Here is a 19,823-nt window from a genome sequence, read left to right as displayed (position 1 = left end):
ACACACCATGTCCTGTCCCCCACCCCGTTCCCTACACACCATGTCCTGTCCCCCACCCCCACCCCGTTCCCTACACACCATGTCCTGTCCCCCACCCCGTTCCCTACACACCATGTCCTGTCCCACACCCCGTTCCCTACACACAATGTCCTGTCCTACAGCCCGTTCCCTACACACCATGTCCTGTCCCCCACCCCGTTCTCTACAAACCATGTCCTGTCCCCCACCCCGTTCCCTACACACCATGTCCTGTCCCCCACCCCGTTCCCTACACACCATGTCCTGTCCCCCACCCCCACCCCGGTCTCTACACACCATGTCCTGTCCCCCACACCGTTCCCTACACACCATGTCCTGTCCCCCACCCCCACCCCGTTCTCTACACACCATGTCCAGTCCCCCACACCGTTCCCTACACACCATGTCCTGTCCCCCACCCCCACCCCATTCCCTACACACCATGTCCTGTCCCCCACCCCGTTCCCTACACACCATGTCCTGTCCTACAGCCCGTTCCCTACACACCATGTCCTGTCCTCCACCCCGTTCTCTACACACCATGTCCTGTCCCCCACCCCGTTCCCTACACACCATGTCCTGTCCCCCACCCTCACCCCGTTCCCTACACACCATGTCCTGTCCCCCACCCCCACCCCGTTCCCTACACACCATGTCCTGTCCCCCACACCGTTCCCTACACACCATGTCCTGTCCTCTACCCCGTTCCCTACACACCATGTCCTGTCCCCCACCCCCACCCCGTTCCCTACACACCATGTCCTGTTCCCCTCACCGTTCCCTACACACCTTTCCTGTCCCCCACCCCGTTCCCTACACACCATGTCCTGTCCTCCACCCCTTTCCCTACACACCATGTCCTGTCCCACACCCCGTTCCCTACACACAATGTCCTGTCCTACAGCCCGTTCCCTACACACCATGTCCTGTCCCCCACCCCGTTCTCTACAAACCATGTCCTGTCCCCCACCCCGTTCCCTACACACCATGTCCTGTCCCCCACCCCGTTCCCTACACACCATGTCCTGTCCCCCACCCCCACCCCGGTCTCTACACACCATGTCCTGTCCCCCACACCGTTCCCTACACACCATGTCCTGTCCCCCACCCCCACCCCGTTCTCTACACACCATGTCCAGTCCCCCACACCGTTCCCTACACACCATGTCCTGTCCCCCACCCCCACCCCATTCCCTACACACCATGTCCTGTCCCCCACCCCGTTCCCTACACACCATGTCCTGTCCTACAGCCCGTTCCGTACACACCATGTCCTGTCCTCCACCCCGTTCTCTACACACCATGTCCTGTCCCCCACCCCGTTCCCTACACACCATGTCCTGTCCCCCACCCTCACCCCGTTCCCTACACACCATGTCCTGTCCCCCACCCCCACCCCGTTCCCTACACACCATGTCCTGTCCCCCACACCGTTCCCTACACACCATGTCCTGTCCTCTACCCCGTTCCCTACACACCATGTCCTGTCCCCCACCCCCACCCCGTTCCCTACACACCATGTCCTGTCCCCCACACCGTTCCCTACACACCTTTCCTGTCCCCCACCCCGTTCCCTACACACCATGTCCTGTCCTCCACCCCGTTCCCTACACACCATGTCCTGTCCTACACCCCGGTCCCTACACACCATGTCCTGTCCTACAGCCCGTTCCCTACACACCATGTCCTGTCCTCCACCCCGTTCTCTACACACCATGTCCTGTCCCCCACCCCGTTCCCTACACACCATGTCCTGTCCCCAACCCTCACCCCGTTCCCTACACACCATGTCCTGTCCCCCACCCCCACCCCGTTCCCTACACACCATGTCCTGTCCCCCACACCTTTCCCTACACACCATGTCCTGTCCTCTACCCCGTTCCCTACACACCATGTCCTGTCCCCCACCCCGTTCCCTACACACCATGTCCTGTCCCGCACCCCGTTCCCTACACACCATGTCCTGACCCCCACCCCGTTCCCTACACACCATGTCCTGTCCTACAGCCTGTTCCCTACACACCATGTCCTGTACCCCACCCCGTTCCCTACACACCATGTCCCCCACCCCGTTCCCTACACACCATGTCCTGTCCCCCACCCCGTTCCCTACACACCATGTCCTGTCCTCCACCCCGTTCCCTACACACCATGTCCTGTCCTCCACCCCGTTCTCTACACACCATGTCCTGTCCTACAGCCCGTTCCCTACTCACCATGTCCTGTCCTCCACCCCGTTCCCTACACACCATGTCCTGTCCTACACCCAGGTCCCTACACACCATGTCCTGTCCCACCCCCACCCCGTTCCCTACACACCATGTCCTGTCCCCCACCCCGTTCCCTACACACCATGTCCTGTCCCCCACCCCGTTCCCTACACACCATGTCCTGTCCTCCACCCCGTTCCCTACACACCATGTCCTGTCCTCCACCCCGTTCTCTACACACCATGTCCTGTCCTACACCCCGTTCCCTACACACCATGTCCTGTCCTCCACCCCGTTCTCTACACACCATGTCCTGTCCTACAGCCCGTTCCCTACTCATCATGTCCTGTCCTACACCCCGTTCCCTACACACCATGTCCTGTCCTACACCCCGGTCCCTACACACCATGTCCTGTCCCCCACCCCGTTCCCTACACACCATGTCCTGTCCCCCACCCCCACCCCGTTCCCTACACACCATGTCCTGTCCCCCACCCCGTTCCCTACACACCATGTCCTGTCCCACACCCCGTTCCCTACACACAATGTCCTGTCCTACAGCCCGTTCCCTACACACCATGTCCTGTCCCCCACCCCGTTCTCTACAAACCATGTCCTGTCCCCCACCCCGTTCCCTACACACCATGTCCTGTCCCCCACCCCGTTCCCTACACACCATGTCCTGTCCCCCACCCCCACCCCGGTCTCTACACACCATGTCCTGTCCCCCACACCGTTCCCTACACACCATGTCCTGTCCCCCACCCCCACCCCGTTCTCTACACACCATGTCCAGTCCCCCACACCGTTCCCTACACACCATGTCCTGTCCCCCACCCCCACCCCATTCCCTACACACCATGTCCTGTCCCCCACCCCGTTCCCTACACACCATGTCCTGTCCTACAGCCCGTTCCCTACACACCATGTCCTGTCCTCCACCCCGTTCTCTACACACCATGTCCTGTCCCCCACCCCGTTCCCTACACACCATGTCCTGTCCCCCACCCTCACCCCGTTCCCTACACACCATGTCCTGTCCCCCACCCCCACCCCGTTCCCTACACACCATGTCCTGTCCCCCACACCGTTCCCTACACACCATGTCCTGTCCTCTACCCCGTTCCCTACACACCATGTCCTGTCCCCCACCCCCACCCCGTTCCCTACACACCATGTCCTGTTCCCCACACCGTTCCCTACACACCTTTCCTGTCCCCCACCCCGTTCCCTACACACCATGTCCTGTCCTCCACCCCGTTCCCTACACACCATGTCCTGTCCTACACCCCGGTCCCTACACACCATGTCCTGTCCTACAGCCCGTTCCCTACACACCATGTCCTGTCCTCCACCCCGTTCTCTACACACCATGTCCTGTCCCCCACCCCGTTCCCTACACACCATGTCCTGTCCCCCACCCTCACCCCGTTCCCTACACACCATGTCCTGTCCCCCACCCCCACCCCGTTCCCTACACACCATGTCCTGTCCCCCACACCGTTCCCTACACACCATGTCCTGTCCTCTACCCCGTTCCCTACACACCATGTCCTGTCCCCCACCCCGTTCCCTACACACCATGTCCTGTCCTACAGCCCGTTCCCTACACACCATGTCATGTCCCCCACACCGTTCCCTACACACCATGTCCTGTCCCCCACCCCGTTCCCTAAACACCATGTCCTGTCCCCCACCCCGTTCCCTACACACCATGTCCTGTCCTACAGCCCGTTCCCTACACACCATGTCCTGTCCCCCACCCCGTTCCCTACACACCATGTCCTGTCCCACAGCCCGTTCCCTACACACCATGTCCTGTCCCCCACCCCGTTCCCTACACACCATGTCCTGTCCCACAGCCCGTTCCCTACACACCATGTCCTGTCCCCCACCCCCACACCGTTCCCTACACACCATGTCCTGTCCCCACCCCGTTCCCTACACACCATGTCCTGTCCCCCACCCCATTCCCTACACACCATGTTCTGTCCCCACCCCCACACCGTTCCCTACACACCATGTCCTGTCCCACACCCCGTTCCCTACACACCATGTCCTGTCCTACAGCCCGTTCCCTACACACCATGTCCTGTCCCCCACCCCCACCCCGTTCCCTACACACCATGTCCTGTCCCCCACCCCGTTCCCTACACACCATGTCCTGTCCTCCACCCCGTTCTCTACACACCATGTTCTGTCCCCCACCCCGTTCCCTACACACCATGTCCTGTCCCCCACCCCGTTCCCTACACACCATGTCCTGTCCTCTACCCCGTTCCCTACACACCATGTCCTGTCCTATACCCCGTTCCCTACACACCATGTCCTGTCCCCCACCCCGTTCCCTACACACCATGTCCTGTCCCCCACCCCGTTCCCTACACACCATGTCCTGTCCTACAGCCCATTCCCTACACACCATGTCATGTCCCCCACACCGTTCCCTACACACCATGTCCTGTCCCCCACCCCGTTCCCTACACACCATGTCCTGTCCCCCACCCCGTTCCCTACACACCATGTCCTGTCCTACAGCCCGTTCCCTACACACCATGTCCTGTCCCCCACCCCGTTCCCTACACACCATGTCCTGTCCCACAGCCCGTTCCCTACACACCATGTCCTGTCCCCCACCCCGTTCCCTACACACCATGTCCTGTCCCCCACCCCGTTCCCTACACACCATGTCCTGTCCCACAGCCCGTTCCCTACACACCATGTCCTGTCCCCCACCCCCACACCGTTCCCTACACACCATGTCCTGTCCCCCACCCCGTTCCCTACACACCATGTCCTGTCCCCCACCCCCACACCGTTCCCTACACACCATATTCTGTCCCCCACCCCGTTCCCTACACACCATGTCCTGTCCCCCACCCCGTTCCCTACACACCATGTCCTGTCCCCCACCCCCACACCGTTCCCTACACACCATGTCCTGTCCCCCATCACGTTCTCTCACCTAGCTTTGTTTCCACAGTCCATTAGGTCCTGAATGTCATTGTATCCGGTCACAGCCAGTTTAGACAGATCTTCAACGTACGGTCCCATTATAGGGTGCTCCCTAACACGGAGTGTACCCTTCGACTTAGGGTTCAACAGGTCACGCACCCTCTCACAGTAGATCTCCATGTAGGACACCTGTAATAGAGAACAGACTAATGAAGGGTGGAAGGGTAGAAGTGAAGGTCACTAAAGGGCCAAGTAAAGGAAGGAAGGAAAGAAGGGAGTCTAGAAGTGTGGAAGTGAAAGTCACTAAAGGGTCAAGGAAAGGAAGGAAGGAAGGGAGTCTAGAAGTGTGTGTGGCTCCACATACCTCCACTGAGAAGGACAGATCAGGATCTGTGTTTCCAACTGTCCTCTTAAACAAATCCTCACACAGCTGGAGAGAGAGCGGGATGGGGAGGGAGATGGAGAGAGAGAGAGAGAGGGATGGGGAGGGAGATGGAGAGAGAGAGAGAGGGGTGGGGAGGGAGGGATATGGAGAGAGAGAGCGGGATGGGGAGGGAGATGGAGAGAGAGAGAGGGGTGGGGAGGGAGATGAAGAGAGAGGGGGGGTGGGGAGGGAGATGGAGAGAGAGAGAGAGGGGTGGGGAGGGAGATGGAGAGAGAGAGGGGGGTGGGAGATGGAGAGAGGGGGTGGGGAGGGAGATGAAGAGAGAGGGGGGGTGGGGAGGGAGATGTAGAGAGAGAGAGAGGGGTGGGGAGGGAGATGGAGAGAGAGAGAGGGGTGGGGAGGGAGATGGAGAGAGAGAGAGGGGTGGGGAGGGAGATGGAGAGAGAGAGGGTGGGGAGGGAGAGAGAGAGAGGGGTGGGGAGGGAGATGAAGAGAGAGGGGGGGTGGGGAGGGAGATGTAGAGAGAGAGAGAGGGGTGGGGAGGGAGATGAAGAGAGAGGGGGGGTGGGGAGGGAGATGGAGAGAGAGAGAGAGAGAGAGAGGGGTGGGGAGGGAGATGGAGAGAGAGAGAGGGGGGGTGGGGAGGGAGATGGAGAGAGAGAGAGAGAGAGAGAGGGGTGGGGAGGGAGATGGAGAGAGAGAGGGGTGGGGAGGGAGATGACGAGAGAGAGGGGTGGGGAGGGAGATGAAGAGAGAGGGGTGGGGAGGGAGATGGAGAGAGAGAGGGGTGGGGAGGGAGATGAAGAGAGAGGGGGGGTGGGGAGGGAGATGTAGAGAGAGAGAGAGGGGTGGGGAGGGAGATGGAGAGAGAGAGAGGGGTGGGGAGGGAGGGATATGGAGAGAGAGAGCGGGATGGGGAGGGAGGGATATGGAGAGAGAGAGCGGGATGGGGAGGGAGATGGAGAGAGAGAGGGGGGTGGGGAGGGAGATGAAGAGAGAGGGGGGGTGGGGAGGGAGATGGAGAGAGAGAGAGAGGGGTGTGGAGGGAGATGGAGAGAGAGAGAGAGGGGTGGGGAGGGAGATGGAGAGAGAGAGGGGGGTGGGGAGGGAGATGAAGAGAGAGGGGGGGTGGGGAGGGAGATGGAGAGAGAGAGAGAGAGGGGTGGGGAGGGAGATGGAGAGAGAGAGAGGGGTGGGGAGGGAGGGATATGGAGAGAGAGAGAGGGGTGGGGAGGGAGATGGAGAGAGAGAGAGGGGTGGGGAGAGAGATGGAGAGAGAGAGAGGGGTGGGGAGGGAGGGATATGGAGAGAGCGGGATGGGAAGGGAGATGGAGAGAGAGAGAGGGGTGGGGAGGGCGATGAAGAGAGGGGGGTGGGGAGAGAGATGGAGAGAGAGAGGGGGGTGGGGAGAGAGATGGAGAGAGAGGGGGGGATGGGGAGAGAGATGGAGAGAGAGAGGGGGAGGGAGGGAGATGGAGAGAGGGGGGTGGGGAGAGAGATGGAGAGAGAGGGGGGGATGGGGAGAGAGTTGGAGAGAGAGAGGGGGGAGGGAGATGGAGAGAGGGGGTGGGGAGAGAGATGGAGAGAGAGAGGGGGATGGGGAGAGAGATAGAGAGAGAGAGGGGGATGGGGAGAGAGATGGAGAGAGAGAGGGGATGGGGAGAGAGATCGAGAGAGAGAGGGGGATGGGGAGAGAGATGAAGAGAGAGAGCGGGTAGGGAGAGAGATGGAGAGAGAGGGGGGGGGGTGGGGAGGGAGATGGAGAGAGAGAGACAGAGAGAGAGGGGGATGGGGAGAGAGAGAGGGGGATGGGGAGAGAGAGAGAGAGAGAGAGAGAGAGAGAGAGAGAGAGAGAGAAGGGGGGTGGGGAGAGAGATGGAGAGAGAGTGGGATTGGGAGAGAGATGGAGAGAGAGAGAGAGGGGGATGGGGAGAGAGATGGAGAGAGAGAGAGAGGGGGATGGGGAGAGAGATGGAGAGAGAGAGAGAGAGAGAGAGAGAGAGAGAGAGAGAGAGAGAGAGGGGGATGGGGAGAGAGATGGAGAGAGAGAGGGGGTGGGGAGAGAGAGAGCGGGGTGGGGAGAGAGATGGAGAGAGAGAGGGGGGTGGGGGAGAGAGAGAGAGAGAGAGAGAGAGAGAGAGAGAGAGAGAGAGAGAGAGAGAGAGAGAGGGGGGGATGGGGAGAGAGATGGAGAGAGAGAGAGAGAAGGTGATGGGGAGAGAGATGAAGAGAGCAGGATGGGAGAGAGACAGAGAGAGAGGGGGATGGGGAGAGAGAGACAGAGAGAGAGAGAGGGGGATGGGGAGAGAGAGAAAAAGAGAGAGGGGGATGGGGAGAGAGAGACAAAGAGAGAGGGGGATGGGGAGAGAGAGACAAAGAGAGAGGGGGATGGGGAGAGAGAGACAAAGAGAGAGGGGGATGGGGAGAGAGAGACAAAGAGAGAGGGGGATGGGGAGAGAGAGACAAAGAGAGAGGGGGATGGGGAGAGAGAGACAAAGAGAGAGGGGGATGGGGAGAGAGAGACAAAGAGAGAGGGGGATGGGGAGAAAGAGACAAAGAGAGAGGGGGATGGGAGACAAATATAACAATATAAATCATTTACAATAAAAGTGTTAAATTCAGTTCAGTTTAGCTGTTTAAATGAACATGACTGTGTCAGAGGTCAGGGGTCAGTTACCTGGGGAATGATCCCCTCCTGTCCCTCTTCCTGTCTTCCCATCATGGTGTAACTCTTCCCTGCTCCTGGAAACATAACAAACAGCAGAACAACATTCAATATATCATGAGTAGTATCTACAATAGACAGGTCAATATATCATGAGTAGTATCTACGGTATAGTATCTACGGTATAGTATCTACGGTATAGTATCTACGGTATAGTATCTACGGTATAGCTAGATGGGTGAACCAACCGGTCTGTCCGTAGGCGAAGATACAGACATTGTATCCTTCAAAAGCATGAAGCAGCATCTCCTCTCCGATGTCCTTATAGACTTGTCTCTGGGAGGCAAATCTCTCATCCTCCGCCTGGGGAGACAGGACACAACATGGACACACAGTTACCAGATTTACTATGAAGAAGAGAGAAACTGTGGGTCCTTGGGCTCACCGAGAGAGAGAATCTCACCGTAGTGTGTGACCAGTAAGAGTAGTCGAAGGTGAAACTCTTGCCTTCATTCTTGGGCTGTTTGGGGTTGGAGATGCCTGAAGAGGACAGGCAGGCGTTAGTACACACACACAGTAGTACAGACAGAGACACACACAGTGTTGATAAAGGCCTGGGGGTTAGGGTTGTGTTTCCTGAACAAACACCTAGCTCAGACCCTAACCTCAACACACACCCTCTAACCCCCTAGCTCAGACCCTGACCTCAACACACACCCTCTAACCCCCTAGCTAAGACCCTAACCTCAACACACACCCTCTAACCCCCTAGCTCAGACCCTAACCTCAACACACACCCTCTAACCCCTAGCTCAAACCCTAACCTCAACACACACCCTCTAACCCCCTAGCTCAGACCCTAACCTCAACACACACCCTCTAACCCCCTAGCTCAGACCCTAACCTCAACACACACCCTCTAACCCCCTAGCTCAGACCCTAAACTCAACACACACCCTCTAAACCCCTAGCTCAGACCCTAACCTCAACACACACCCTCTAACCCCCTAGCTCAGACCCTAACCTCAACACACACCCTCTAACCCCCTAGCTCAGACCCTGACCTCAACACACACCCTCTAACCCCCTAGCTCAGACCCTAACCTCAACACACACCCTCTAACCCCCTAGCTCAGACCCTAACCTCAACACACACCCTCTAACCCCCTAGCTCAGACCCTAACCTCAACACACACCCTCTAACCCCCTAGCTCAGACCCTAACCTCAACACACACCCTCTAACCCCCTAGCTCAGACCCTAACCTCAACACACACCCTCTAACCCCCTAGCTCAGACCCTAACCTCAACACACACCCTCTAACCCCCTAGCTCAGACCCTAACCTCAACATAAACCATAACCCCCTAGCTCAGACCCTAACCTCAACACACACCCTCTAACCCCCTAGCTCAGACCCTAACCTCAACACACACCCTCTAACCCCCTAGCTCAGACCCTAACCTCAACACACACCCTCTAACCCCCTAGCTCAGACCCTAACCTCAACACACACCCTCTAACCCCCTAGCTCAGACCCTAACCTCAACACACACCCTCTAACCCCCTAGCTCAGACCCTAACCTCAACATAAACCATAACCCCCTAGCTCAGACCCTAACCTCAACACACACCCTCTAACCCCCTAGCTCAGACCCTAACCTCAACATAAACCATAACCCCCTAGCTCAGACCCTAACCTCAACACACACCCTCTAACCCCCTAGCTCAGACCCTAACCTCAACACACACCATCTAACCCCCTAGCTCAGACCCTAACCTCAACACACACCCTCTAACCCCCTAGCTCAGACCCTAACCTCAACACACACCCTGTAACCCCCTAGCTCAGACCCTAACCTCAACACACACCCTCTAACCCCCTAGCTCAGACCCTAACCTCAACATAAACCATAACCCCCTAGCTCAGACCCTAACCTCAACACACACTCTCTAACCCCCTAGCTCAGACCCTAACCTCAACACACACCCTCTAACCCCCTAGCTCAGACCCTAACCTCAACACACACCCTCTAACCCCCTAGCTCAGACCCTAACCTCAACACACACCCTCTAATCCCCTAGCTCAGACCCTAACCTCAACATAAACCATAACCCCCTTCGAACTGAATGTGCAAAAATAACAGACTCTAGGGTCACATGACTGGCACAGGAATTCTGGGATTGCTGCTGAGGCCTGTTCCATGGGATGCATATGACACTCAGACACACACACTCAGACACACACATACACACACACACACACACTCAGACACACACACACACACACACAAACTCAGACACACACACACACAAACTCAGACACACACACATGCAGACACACACACACACACATGCAGACACACACACACACACACACACGCAGACACACACACTCTCAGACACACACACTCTCAGACACACATACACACACACACACTCAGACACACACACACACACAGACACACACACACACACACACACACACACACACACACACACACACACACACACACTCAGACACACACACACACACACACACGCAGACACACACTCAGACACACACACACACACACTCAGACACACACACACTCAGACACACACACACTCTCAGACACACACACACACTCTCAGACACACACACACACACTCAGACACACTCACAGACACACGCAGACACACACACACACTCAGACACACACACACACACACTCACTCAGACACACACACACACACACACGCAGACACACACACACACACACACACGCAGACACACACACTCAGACACAAACACACACACACACACACACACACTCACTCAGACACACACACACACTCAGACACACACACTCAGACACACACACCCAGACACACTCACCCAGACACACTCACACACACTCAGACACACACACACACACTCAGACACACACTCAGACACACACGCACACACTCAAGACACACTCAGACACACACTCAGACACTCAAGACACACACACACACTCAAGACATACACACACTCAGACACACACTCAGACACACACTCAGACACACACTCAGACACACACTCAGACACACACTCAGACACACACTCAGACACACACTCAGATACACACTCAGATACACACTCAGACACACACACAAACACACACTCAGACACACACAAACACACACTCAGTCACACACAAACACACACTCAGACACACACACACACACACTCAGACACACACACACAGCCAGGGTTTATTTATAGGCTCAGAGAGGGGTGTTTTGCTTTGATCTCTGGCAGTCTGATGCAACACAGAGAGCCTGACTCACTCAGCCCCACCCTGAACACACACACTCAGACACACACACACACTCAGACACACACACTCAGCCTCACCCTGAACACACACACGCGTTATGTAACCTGTTGGAGATTTTATACAATCACCATGACGGGGAGAGAGCACCCTACAGAGAGAAGAGGAGTGGAGGAGTGTACCCTACAGAGAGAAGGGGAGTGGAGGAGTGTACCCTACAGAGAGAAGAGTGGAGGAGTGTACCCTACAGAGAGAAGAGTGGAGGAGTGTACCCTACAGAGAGAAGAGGAGTGGAGGAGTGTACCCTACAGAGAGAAGAGGAGTGGAGGAGTGTACCCTACAGAGAGAAGAGGAGTGGAGGAGTGTACCCTACAGAGAGAAGAGGAGTGGAGGAGTGTACCCTACAGAGAGAAGAGGAGTGGAGGAGTGTACCCTACAGAGAGAAGGGGAGTGGAGGAGTGTACCCTACAGAGAGAAGAGGAGTGGAGGAGTGTACCCTGCAGAGAGAAGAGTGGAGGAGTGTACCCTACAGAGAGAAGAGTGGAGGAGTGTACCCTACAGAGAGAAGAGGAGTGTACCCTACAGAGAGAAGGGGAGTGGTGGAGTGTACCCTACAGAGAGAAGGGGAGTGGAGGAGTGTACCCTACAGAGAGAAGGGGAGTGGAGGAGTGTACCCTACAGAGAGAAGAGGAGTGGAGGAGTGTACCCTAGAGAGAGAAGAGGAGTGGAGGAGTGTACCCTACAGAGAGAAGAGTGGAGGAGTGTACCCTACAGAGAGAAGAGTGGAGGAGTGTACCCTACAGAGAGAAGAGGAGTGGAGGAGTGTACCCTACAGAGAGAAGAGGAGTGGAGGAGTGTACCCTACAGAGAGAAGAGGAGTGGAGGAGTGTACCCTACAGAGAGAAGAGGAGTGGAGGAGTGTACCCTACAGAGAGAAGAGTGGAGGAGTGTACCCTACAGAGAGAAGAGGAGTGGAGGAGTGTACCCTACAGAGAGAAGAGGAGTGGAGGAGTGTACCCTACAGAGAGAAGAGGAGTGGAGGAGTGTACCCTACAGAGAGAAGAGGAGTGGAGGAGTGTACCCTACAGAGAGAAGGGGAGTGGAGGAGTGTACCCTACAGAGAGAAGGGGAGTGGAGGAGTGTACCCTACAGAGAGAAGGGGAGTGAAATTCCTCCACCGTGATGTGAGAGACTGATCAACAACTACAGGAAGTGTTTGGTTGGAGTCATTGCATCTAAAGATGGCACCCCCAGTTATTGAGTGTAAGGGGAAAGTGGCACCACCAGTTATTGAGAGTAAGGGGAAAGTGGCACCCCCAGTTATTGAGTGTAAGGGGAAAGTGGCACCCCCAGTTATTGAGAGTAAGGGGAAAGTGGCACCCCCAGTTATTGAGAGTAAGGGGAAAGTGGCACCCCCAGTTATTGAGAGTAAGGGGAAAGTGGCACCCCCAGTTATTGAGAGTAAGGGGAAAGTGGCACCCCCAGTTATTGAGAGTAAGGGGGAAGTGGCACCCCCAGTTATTGAGTGTAAGGGGGCTTTTTAACACAGGGGAAGTGTTGCATAACTTTGTTAAATAAATAAGTACACATTTATTTATTTTTTTGTTCCCTCTATCTAATATTTTATTTGGTGTTTTGGTTGGATCTGATAACATTGACAATCAAAAACATGCAAAAATAGAGAAAATCAGAACTTCAGCCAGTGACCTGTTTTATCTTCAGGGTTCATATGGAAATTGGGGATGCTGTCCTTCTAGGCAGAGTTGCCAAGAAAACGCCATATCTCAGACTGGCCAAGAAAAATAAAAGATTAAGATGAGCAAAAGAACACAGTGGACAGAGGAACTCTGCCTAGAAGGGCGGCATCCTGGAGTCGCCTCTTCACTGTTGACGTTGAGACTGGACAGAGGAACTCTGCCTAGAAGGGCAGCATCCTGGAGTCACCTCTTCACTGTTGACGTTGAGACTGGACAGAGGAACTCTGCCTAGAAGGGCAGCATCCTGGAGTCACCTCTTTACTGTTGACGTTGCGACTGGACAGAGGAACTCTGCCTAGAAGGGCAGCATCCCGGAGTCGCCTCTTCACTGTTGACGTTGAGACTGAACAGAGGAACTCTGCCTAGAAGGGCAGCATCCTGGAGTCACCTCTTCACTGTTGACGTTGAGACTGGACAGAGGAACTCTGCCTAGAAGGGCAGCATCCTGGAGTCACCTCTTCACTGTTGACGTTGAGACTGGACAGAGGAACTCTGCCTAGAAGGGCAGCATCCTGGAGTCACCTCTTCACTGTTGACGTTGCAGGTACTATTTAATCAAGCTGCCAGTTGAAGACTTGTGAGGCGTCTGTTTCTCAAACTAGACACTAATGTACTTGTCCCTCTTGCTCAGTTGTGCAACAGGGGCCTCCCACTCCTCTTTCTATTCTGGTTAGAGCCAGTTTGCGCTGTTCTGTGAAGGGAGTAGTATACAGAGGGAGGCGTTTAGTCCCAGGGTCCTTAGCTTAGTGATGAGCTTTGTGGGAACTATGGTGTTGAACGCTGAGCTGTAGTCAATGAATAGTATTCTCATGTAGGTGTTCCTTTTGTCCAGGTGGGAAAGGGCAGTGTGGAGTGGAATAGAGATTGCATCATCTGTGGATCTGTTTGAGTGGTATGCAAATTCGAGTGGGTCTAGGGTTTCTGGGATAATGGTGTTGATGTGAGCCATTACCAGCCTTTCAAAGCACTTCATGGCTACCAACGTGAGTGCTACGGGTCTGTAGTCATTTAGGCAGGTTGCCTTTGTGTTCTTGGGCACAGGGACTATGGTGGTCTGCTTGAAACATTTTGGTATTACAGACTCGGTTCAGGGATATGTTGAAAATGTCAGTGAAGACACCTGCCAGTTAGTCAGCACATGCACAGAGCACACGTCCTGGTAATCCGTCTGGCCCCACAGCCTTGTGTATGTTGACCTGTTTAAAGGACTTACTCACATCGGCTACGGAGAGTGTGATCACACCATCGTCCGGAACAGCTGATGCTCTCATGTATGTCTCAGTGTTGCTTGCCTCAAAGCCAGCAGATTAGTAATTTAGCTTGTCTGGTAGGTTCGTGTCACTGGGCAGCTCTCGGCTGTGCTTCCCTTTGTAGTCTGTGATAGTTTGCAAGCCCTGCCACATAAGACGAGCGTCGGAGCCGGTGTAGTAGGATTCAATCTTAATCCTGTATTGAGGCTTTGCCTGTTTGATGTTTTTTTCCTGTGAAGCACATTGTGTTGCATTCCATGTCTGAAATGTTCTGAATAAATAACACTTGATTTCATTTGATCTGGACTTCACCATCTCTCTCTAGAGGGGGGTATTCGGGACTAGACCATCTCTCTCTACATGGGGGTATTCTGGACTAGACCATCTCTCTCTAGAGGGGGGTATTCTGGACTAGACCATCTCTCTCTAGATGGGGGTATTCTGGACTAGACCATCTCTCTCTAGAGGGGGATATTCTGGACTAGACCATCTCTCTCTACATGGGGGTATTCTGGACTAGACCATCTCTCTCTAGAGGGGGGTATTCTGGACTTGACCATCTCTCTCTAGATGGGGGTATTCTGGACTAGACCATCTCTCTCTAGAGGGGGGTATTCTGGACTTGACCATCCCTCTCTCTAGATGGTCATGCAAATCACTCGGAGAACAACCAGACCTCAACTGTGGGATTTAGGCAAATGCTCAGTGTGTGTGTTGTACACAGTCAATTGCAGACAGTAGCCAAACAGAGCAAGGTTGAGCAGACAGACTGTTGTTCAGTGCTGCTGAACCCAGGGTCACACACTTCTCCTGGAGTGCACACTTGCACACTTTCTCACATTGGTTTACCAATGTTGAAAACTCCCTCCAGCCAAAGTCTTCACCAATCATATGCTTTTAAATCCATATGCACACCTTGGGGGAATCGTGACTGTGTGTGTGTGTGTGTGTGTGGTGTGTCTGTGGTGTGTGTGTGTGTGTTACTTACAGGTGGAGTTGCCCTGCATCTGTATAACACACTTGGCATCTCGGCTGGTCTCCCGGGAGTTGAAAGGTCGCACGCGTACTGCCACCTTCACTGAGGCTCCTGCCATCCTCACCTCTGACCCCTTACCCCTAGAACACAGAACAGATCTTTAGAACACAGAACACATCTTTAAAACAGGGAACTTTGCCTTCCTATTCCCTGTGTCCTACATTAGACCAGAGCCTCTTGACTAAAGCTGTGTCCTACATTAGACCAGAGCCTCTTGACTAAAGCTGTGTCCTACATTAGACCAGAGCCTCTTGACTAAAGCTGTGTCCTACATTAGACCAGAGCCTCTTGACTAAAGCTGTGTCCTACATTAGACCAGAGCCTCTTGACTAAAGCTGTGTCCTACATTAGACCAGAGCCTCTTGACTAAAGCTGTGTCCTACATTAGACCAGAGCCTCTTGACTAAAGCTGTGTCCTACATTAGACCAGAGCCTCTTGACTAAAGCTGTGTCCTACATTAGACCAGAGCCTCTTGACTAAAGCTGTGTCCTACATTAGACCAGAGCCTCTTGACTAAAGCTGTGTCCTACATTAGACCAGAGCCTCTTGACTAAAGCTGTGTCCTACATTGTCCCGCCTGTTTATAATGTTCTGGTTGAACATCAGGGAGAACGGTCCTTTAGACACAGAACATAGCCAGCCGTATGTCGTTAGATCACCTCCCTCTCTCTCCCCCCTAACCTCTCTCCCCCCTAACCTCTCTCCCGCCTAACCTCTCTCCCTCTCTCCCTCTCTCTCCCTCCTAACCTCTCTCCCTCCTAACCTCTCTCCCCCCTAACCTCTCTCCCCCCTAACCTCTCTCCCCCCTAACCTCTCTCCCTCCAACCTCTCTCCCCCCAACCTCTCTCCCCCCAACCTCTCTCCCTCCAACCTCTCTCCCTCCAACCTCTCTCCCGCCTAACCTCTCTCCCTCCAACCTCTCTCCCTCCAACCTCTCCCCCCCTAACCTCTCCCCCTAACCTCTCTCCCCCCAACCTCTCTCCCGCCTAACCTCTCTCCCGCCTAACCTCTCTCCCGCCTAACCTCTCTCCCTCCAACCTCTCTCCCTCCAACCTCTCTCCCTCCAACCTCTCTCCCTCCAACCTCTCCCCTCCAACCTCTCTCCTTCCAACCTCTCTCCCTCCAACCTCTCTCCCTCCAACCTCTCTCCCTCCAACCTCTCCCTCTCTCCCTCTTTCTCCCTCCAACCTCTCTCCCTCCAACCTCTCTCCCCCCTAACCTCTCTCCCGCCTAACCTCTCTCCCGCCTAACCTCTCTCCCGCCTAACCTCTCTCCCGCCTAACCTTTCTCCCTCCAACCTTTCTCCCTCCAACCTCTCTCCCTCCTAACCTTTCTCCCTCCAACCTCTCTCCTTCCAACCTCTCTCCCTCCAACCTCTCTCCCTCTCTCCCTCTTTCTCCCTCCAACCTCTCTCCCTCCAACCTCTCTCCCCCCTAACCTCTCTCCCCCCTAACCTCTCTCCCGCCTAACCTCTCTCCCGCCTAACCTCTCTCCCGCCTAACCTCTCTCCCGCCTAACCTCTCTCCCTCCAACCTCTCTCCCTCCAACCTCTCTCCCCCCTAACCTCTCTCCCTCCAAACTCTCCCCTCCAACCTCTCTCCCTCCAACCTCTCTCCCTCTCTCTCTCTTTCTCCCTCCAACCTTTCTCCCTCCAACCTCTCTCCCTCCTAACCTCTCTCCCTCCTAACCTCTCTCCCCCCTAACCTCTCTCCCGCCTAACCTCTCTCCCTCCAACCTCTCTCCCTCCAACCTCTCTCCCTCCAACCTCTCTCCCTCCAACCTCTCCCCTCCAACCTCTCCCCTCCAACCTCTCTCCCCTCCAACCTCTCTCCCTCCAAACTCTCCCCTCCAAACTCTCCCCTCCAACCTCTCTCCCTCCAACCTCTCTCCCTCCAACCTCTCTCCCTCTCTCCCTCTTTCTCCCTCCAACCTCTCTCCCTCCAACCTCTCTCCCTCCAACCTCGCTCCCTCCAACCTCGCTCCCTCCAACCTCGCTCCCTCCAACCTCTCCCCTCCAACCTCTCCCCTCCAACCTCTCCCCTCCAACCTCTCTCCCTCCAACCTCTCTCCCTCCAACCTCTCTCCCTCCAACCTCTCTCCCTCCAAACTCTCCCCTCCAACCTCTCTCCCTCCAACCTCTCTCCCTCCAACCTCTCTCCCTCTCCCCTCCAAACTCTCTCCCCGCAACCTCTCTCCCTCCAACCTCTCTCCCTCCAACCTCTAACCTCTACCCAGTCTAACTACCACACTATAACAGTTGGTACCCAGTCTATCTACTACACTATAACGGGTGGTACCCAGTCTAAGTACTACACTATAACAGGTACCCACTGTTTCACTGACATCACTCATTTAGTGGTTAATAGTGTCTACTCCATCACTCATTTAGTGGTTAATAGTGGCTACTCCATCACTCATTTAGTGGTTAATAGTGGCTACTCCATCACTCATTTAGTGGTTAATAGTGTCTACTCCATCACTCATTTAGTGGTTAATAGAGGCTACTCCATCACTCATTTAGTGGTTAATAGTGGCTACTCCATCACTCATTTAGTGGTTAATAGAGGCTACTCCATCACTCATTTAGTGGTTAATAGAGGCTACTCCATCACTCATTTAGTGGTTAATAGTGACTACTCCATCACTCATTTAGTGGTTAATAGTGACTACTCCATCACTCATTTAGTGGTTAATAGTGGCTACTCCATCACTCATTTAGTGGTTAATAGTGGCCTCTCCACCACTCATTTAGTGGTTAATAGTGGCTACTCCATCACCCATTTAGTGGTTAATAGTGGCTACTCCATCACTCGAGGTGCTAAGTGGTTTTTAGTGGGCTCCACATGCCTCTTGTCACTTCTCCGCACCTTCCTGCTGCGTCAGAGGTGAAATGGACTGCTGTACCTAATTATTCTATATCAACATTTTTATTTGGTTATTGAGGGAAGTAATTACCTCGATAATTATTGATATGGATTTATCGTCCAGCCCATTTATCGACTGCCCTTTGAGACATGTTACAACTACAACTTTACTACAACACTACTACAACCTTACTACAACACTACTACAACACTACTACAACCTTACTACAGACTGCCCTTTGAGTCATGTAACAACTACAACACTACTACAACCCTACTACAGCGTTACGACAGACTGCCCTTTGAGACATGTTACAACAACAACATTACTACAACCTTACTACAACCTTACTACAACACTACTACAATGTTACTACAACCTTACTACAGACTGCCCTTTGAGACATGTTACAACTACAACACTACTACAACCTTACTACAACCTTACTACAACACTACTACAACCTTACTACAGACTGCCCTAACAGGTGGTATTCTAGTCTAAATGTTTGTTGCAGGGGAATCAGTCAGAACAACCATAGGACACACACACACACACACACACACACACACACACACACACACACACCACAGCTCGACATATAGGAAGTGAGTAGAGGTGCACCTTCTCTGAGTCACTTCCCCCATCCAACACACTCACTCACTCACTCACTCACTCACTCACTCACTCACTCACTCACTCACTCACTCACTCACTCACCTCTTACTTTGTAACCTGCAGCCACATTCAAAACACAATTCATTTTCTGTCTGAATAGACAGACAAAACACTTGTACACAGAGTCAATGAAACACAGCGTTGGATTCTCCACACACAGCAGGCTGGTAGAGGTACCAGGGTCAGATACAGCAGGCTGGTAGAGGTACCAGGGTCAGACTGTCTGTGGTTAGTTAGCTACAGCCCTCATCTCTTCTCCTCTCCTCTTTTCATTGTTCATAACTTGTTTTGTACATAATGTTGCTTCTACCGTCTCTTATGACCGAAAAGAGCTTTTGGACATCAGAACTGGGATTATTCACCTCAGAATAGACAAATACTTTTTTTTCAATAGTCTGACGGGAGGGAGATACAACAGATCAGGGTGCATCAGGTGACGAGTGTTAACTTCTGTCCAGTTAACGCTCAATCGCTGGAAAATAAATGGGACGAACTGAAAGCACGTTTATCCTAGTGGGACATTAAAAACTGTAAAATCGTATGTTTCACCGAGTCATGGCTGAACGACGACATCATCACACAGCAGGCGGGTTATACGCTGTATCGGCATCGTCGTGGAACAGCAGCCTCTGGTAAGATAAGGGGCGGAGGCCTATGCATAAGGAAGTCTCAAGGTTTTGCTTTTTTACCTTTATTTAACTAG

At 54.1% G+C, this 19,823-nt stretch overlaps 1 protein-coding gene across 1 annotated transcript in view; it reads right to left on the bottom strand.

Annotated features, from left to right (window-relative positions):
- LOC139415747 (kinesin-like protein KIF1C) overlaps positions 1-19,823 on the bottom strand; it is an 85,294-nt gene that overhangs the window by 45,598 nt on the left and 19,873 nt on the right. Inside the window, exons 2-7 of the mRNA XM_071163822.1 lie at positions 15,529-15,656; positions 8,697-8,773; positions 8,482-8,596; positions 8,246-8,310; positions 5,548-5,613; positions 5,194-5,372 (exon numbers count right to left, since the gene is read on the bottom strand). Of these exons, the coding sequence (XP_071019923.1) occupies positions 5,194-5,372; positions 5,548-5,613; positions 8,246-8,310; positions 8,482-8,596; positions 8,697-8,773; positions 15,529-15,634 (608 nt within the window). The 5' untranslated portion in view covers positions 15,635-15,656. The remainder of the gene's footprint in view (positions 1-5,193; positions 5,373-5,547; positions 5,614-8,245; positions 8,311-8,481; positions 8,597-8,696; positions 8,774-15,528; positions 15,657-19,823) is intronic.

Source organism: Oncorhynchus clarkii, chromosome 9, assembly GCF_045791955.1.
Source record: "Oncorhynchus clarkii lewisi isolate Uvic-CL-2024 chromosome 9, UVic_Ocla_1.0, whole genome shotgun sequence".
Taxonomy (NCBI): Eukaryota; Metazoa; Chordata; class Actinopteri; order Salmoniformes; family Salmonidae; genus Oncorhynchus; species Oncorhynchus clarkii.
This window is presented reverse-complemented; position numbering and strand designations above follow the sequence as displayed.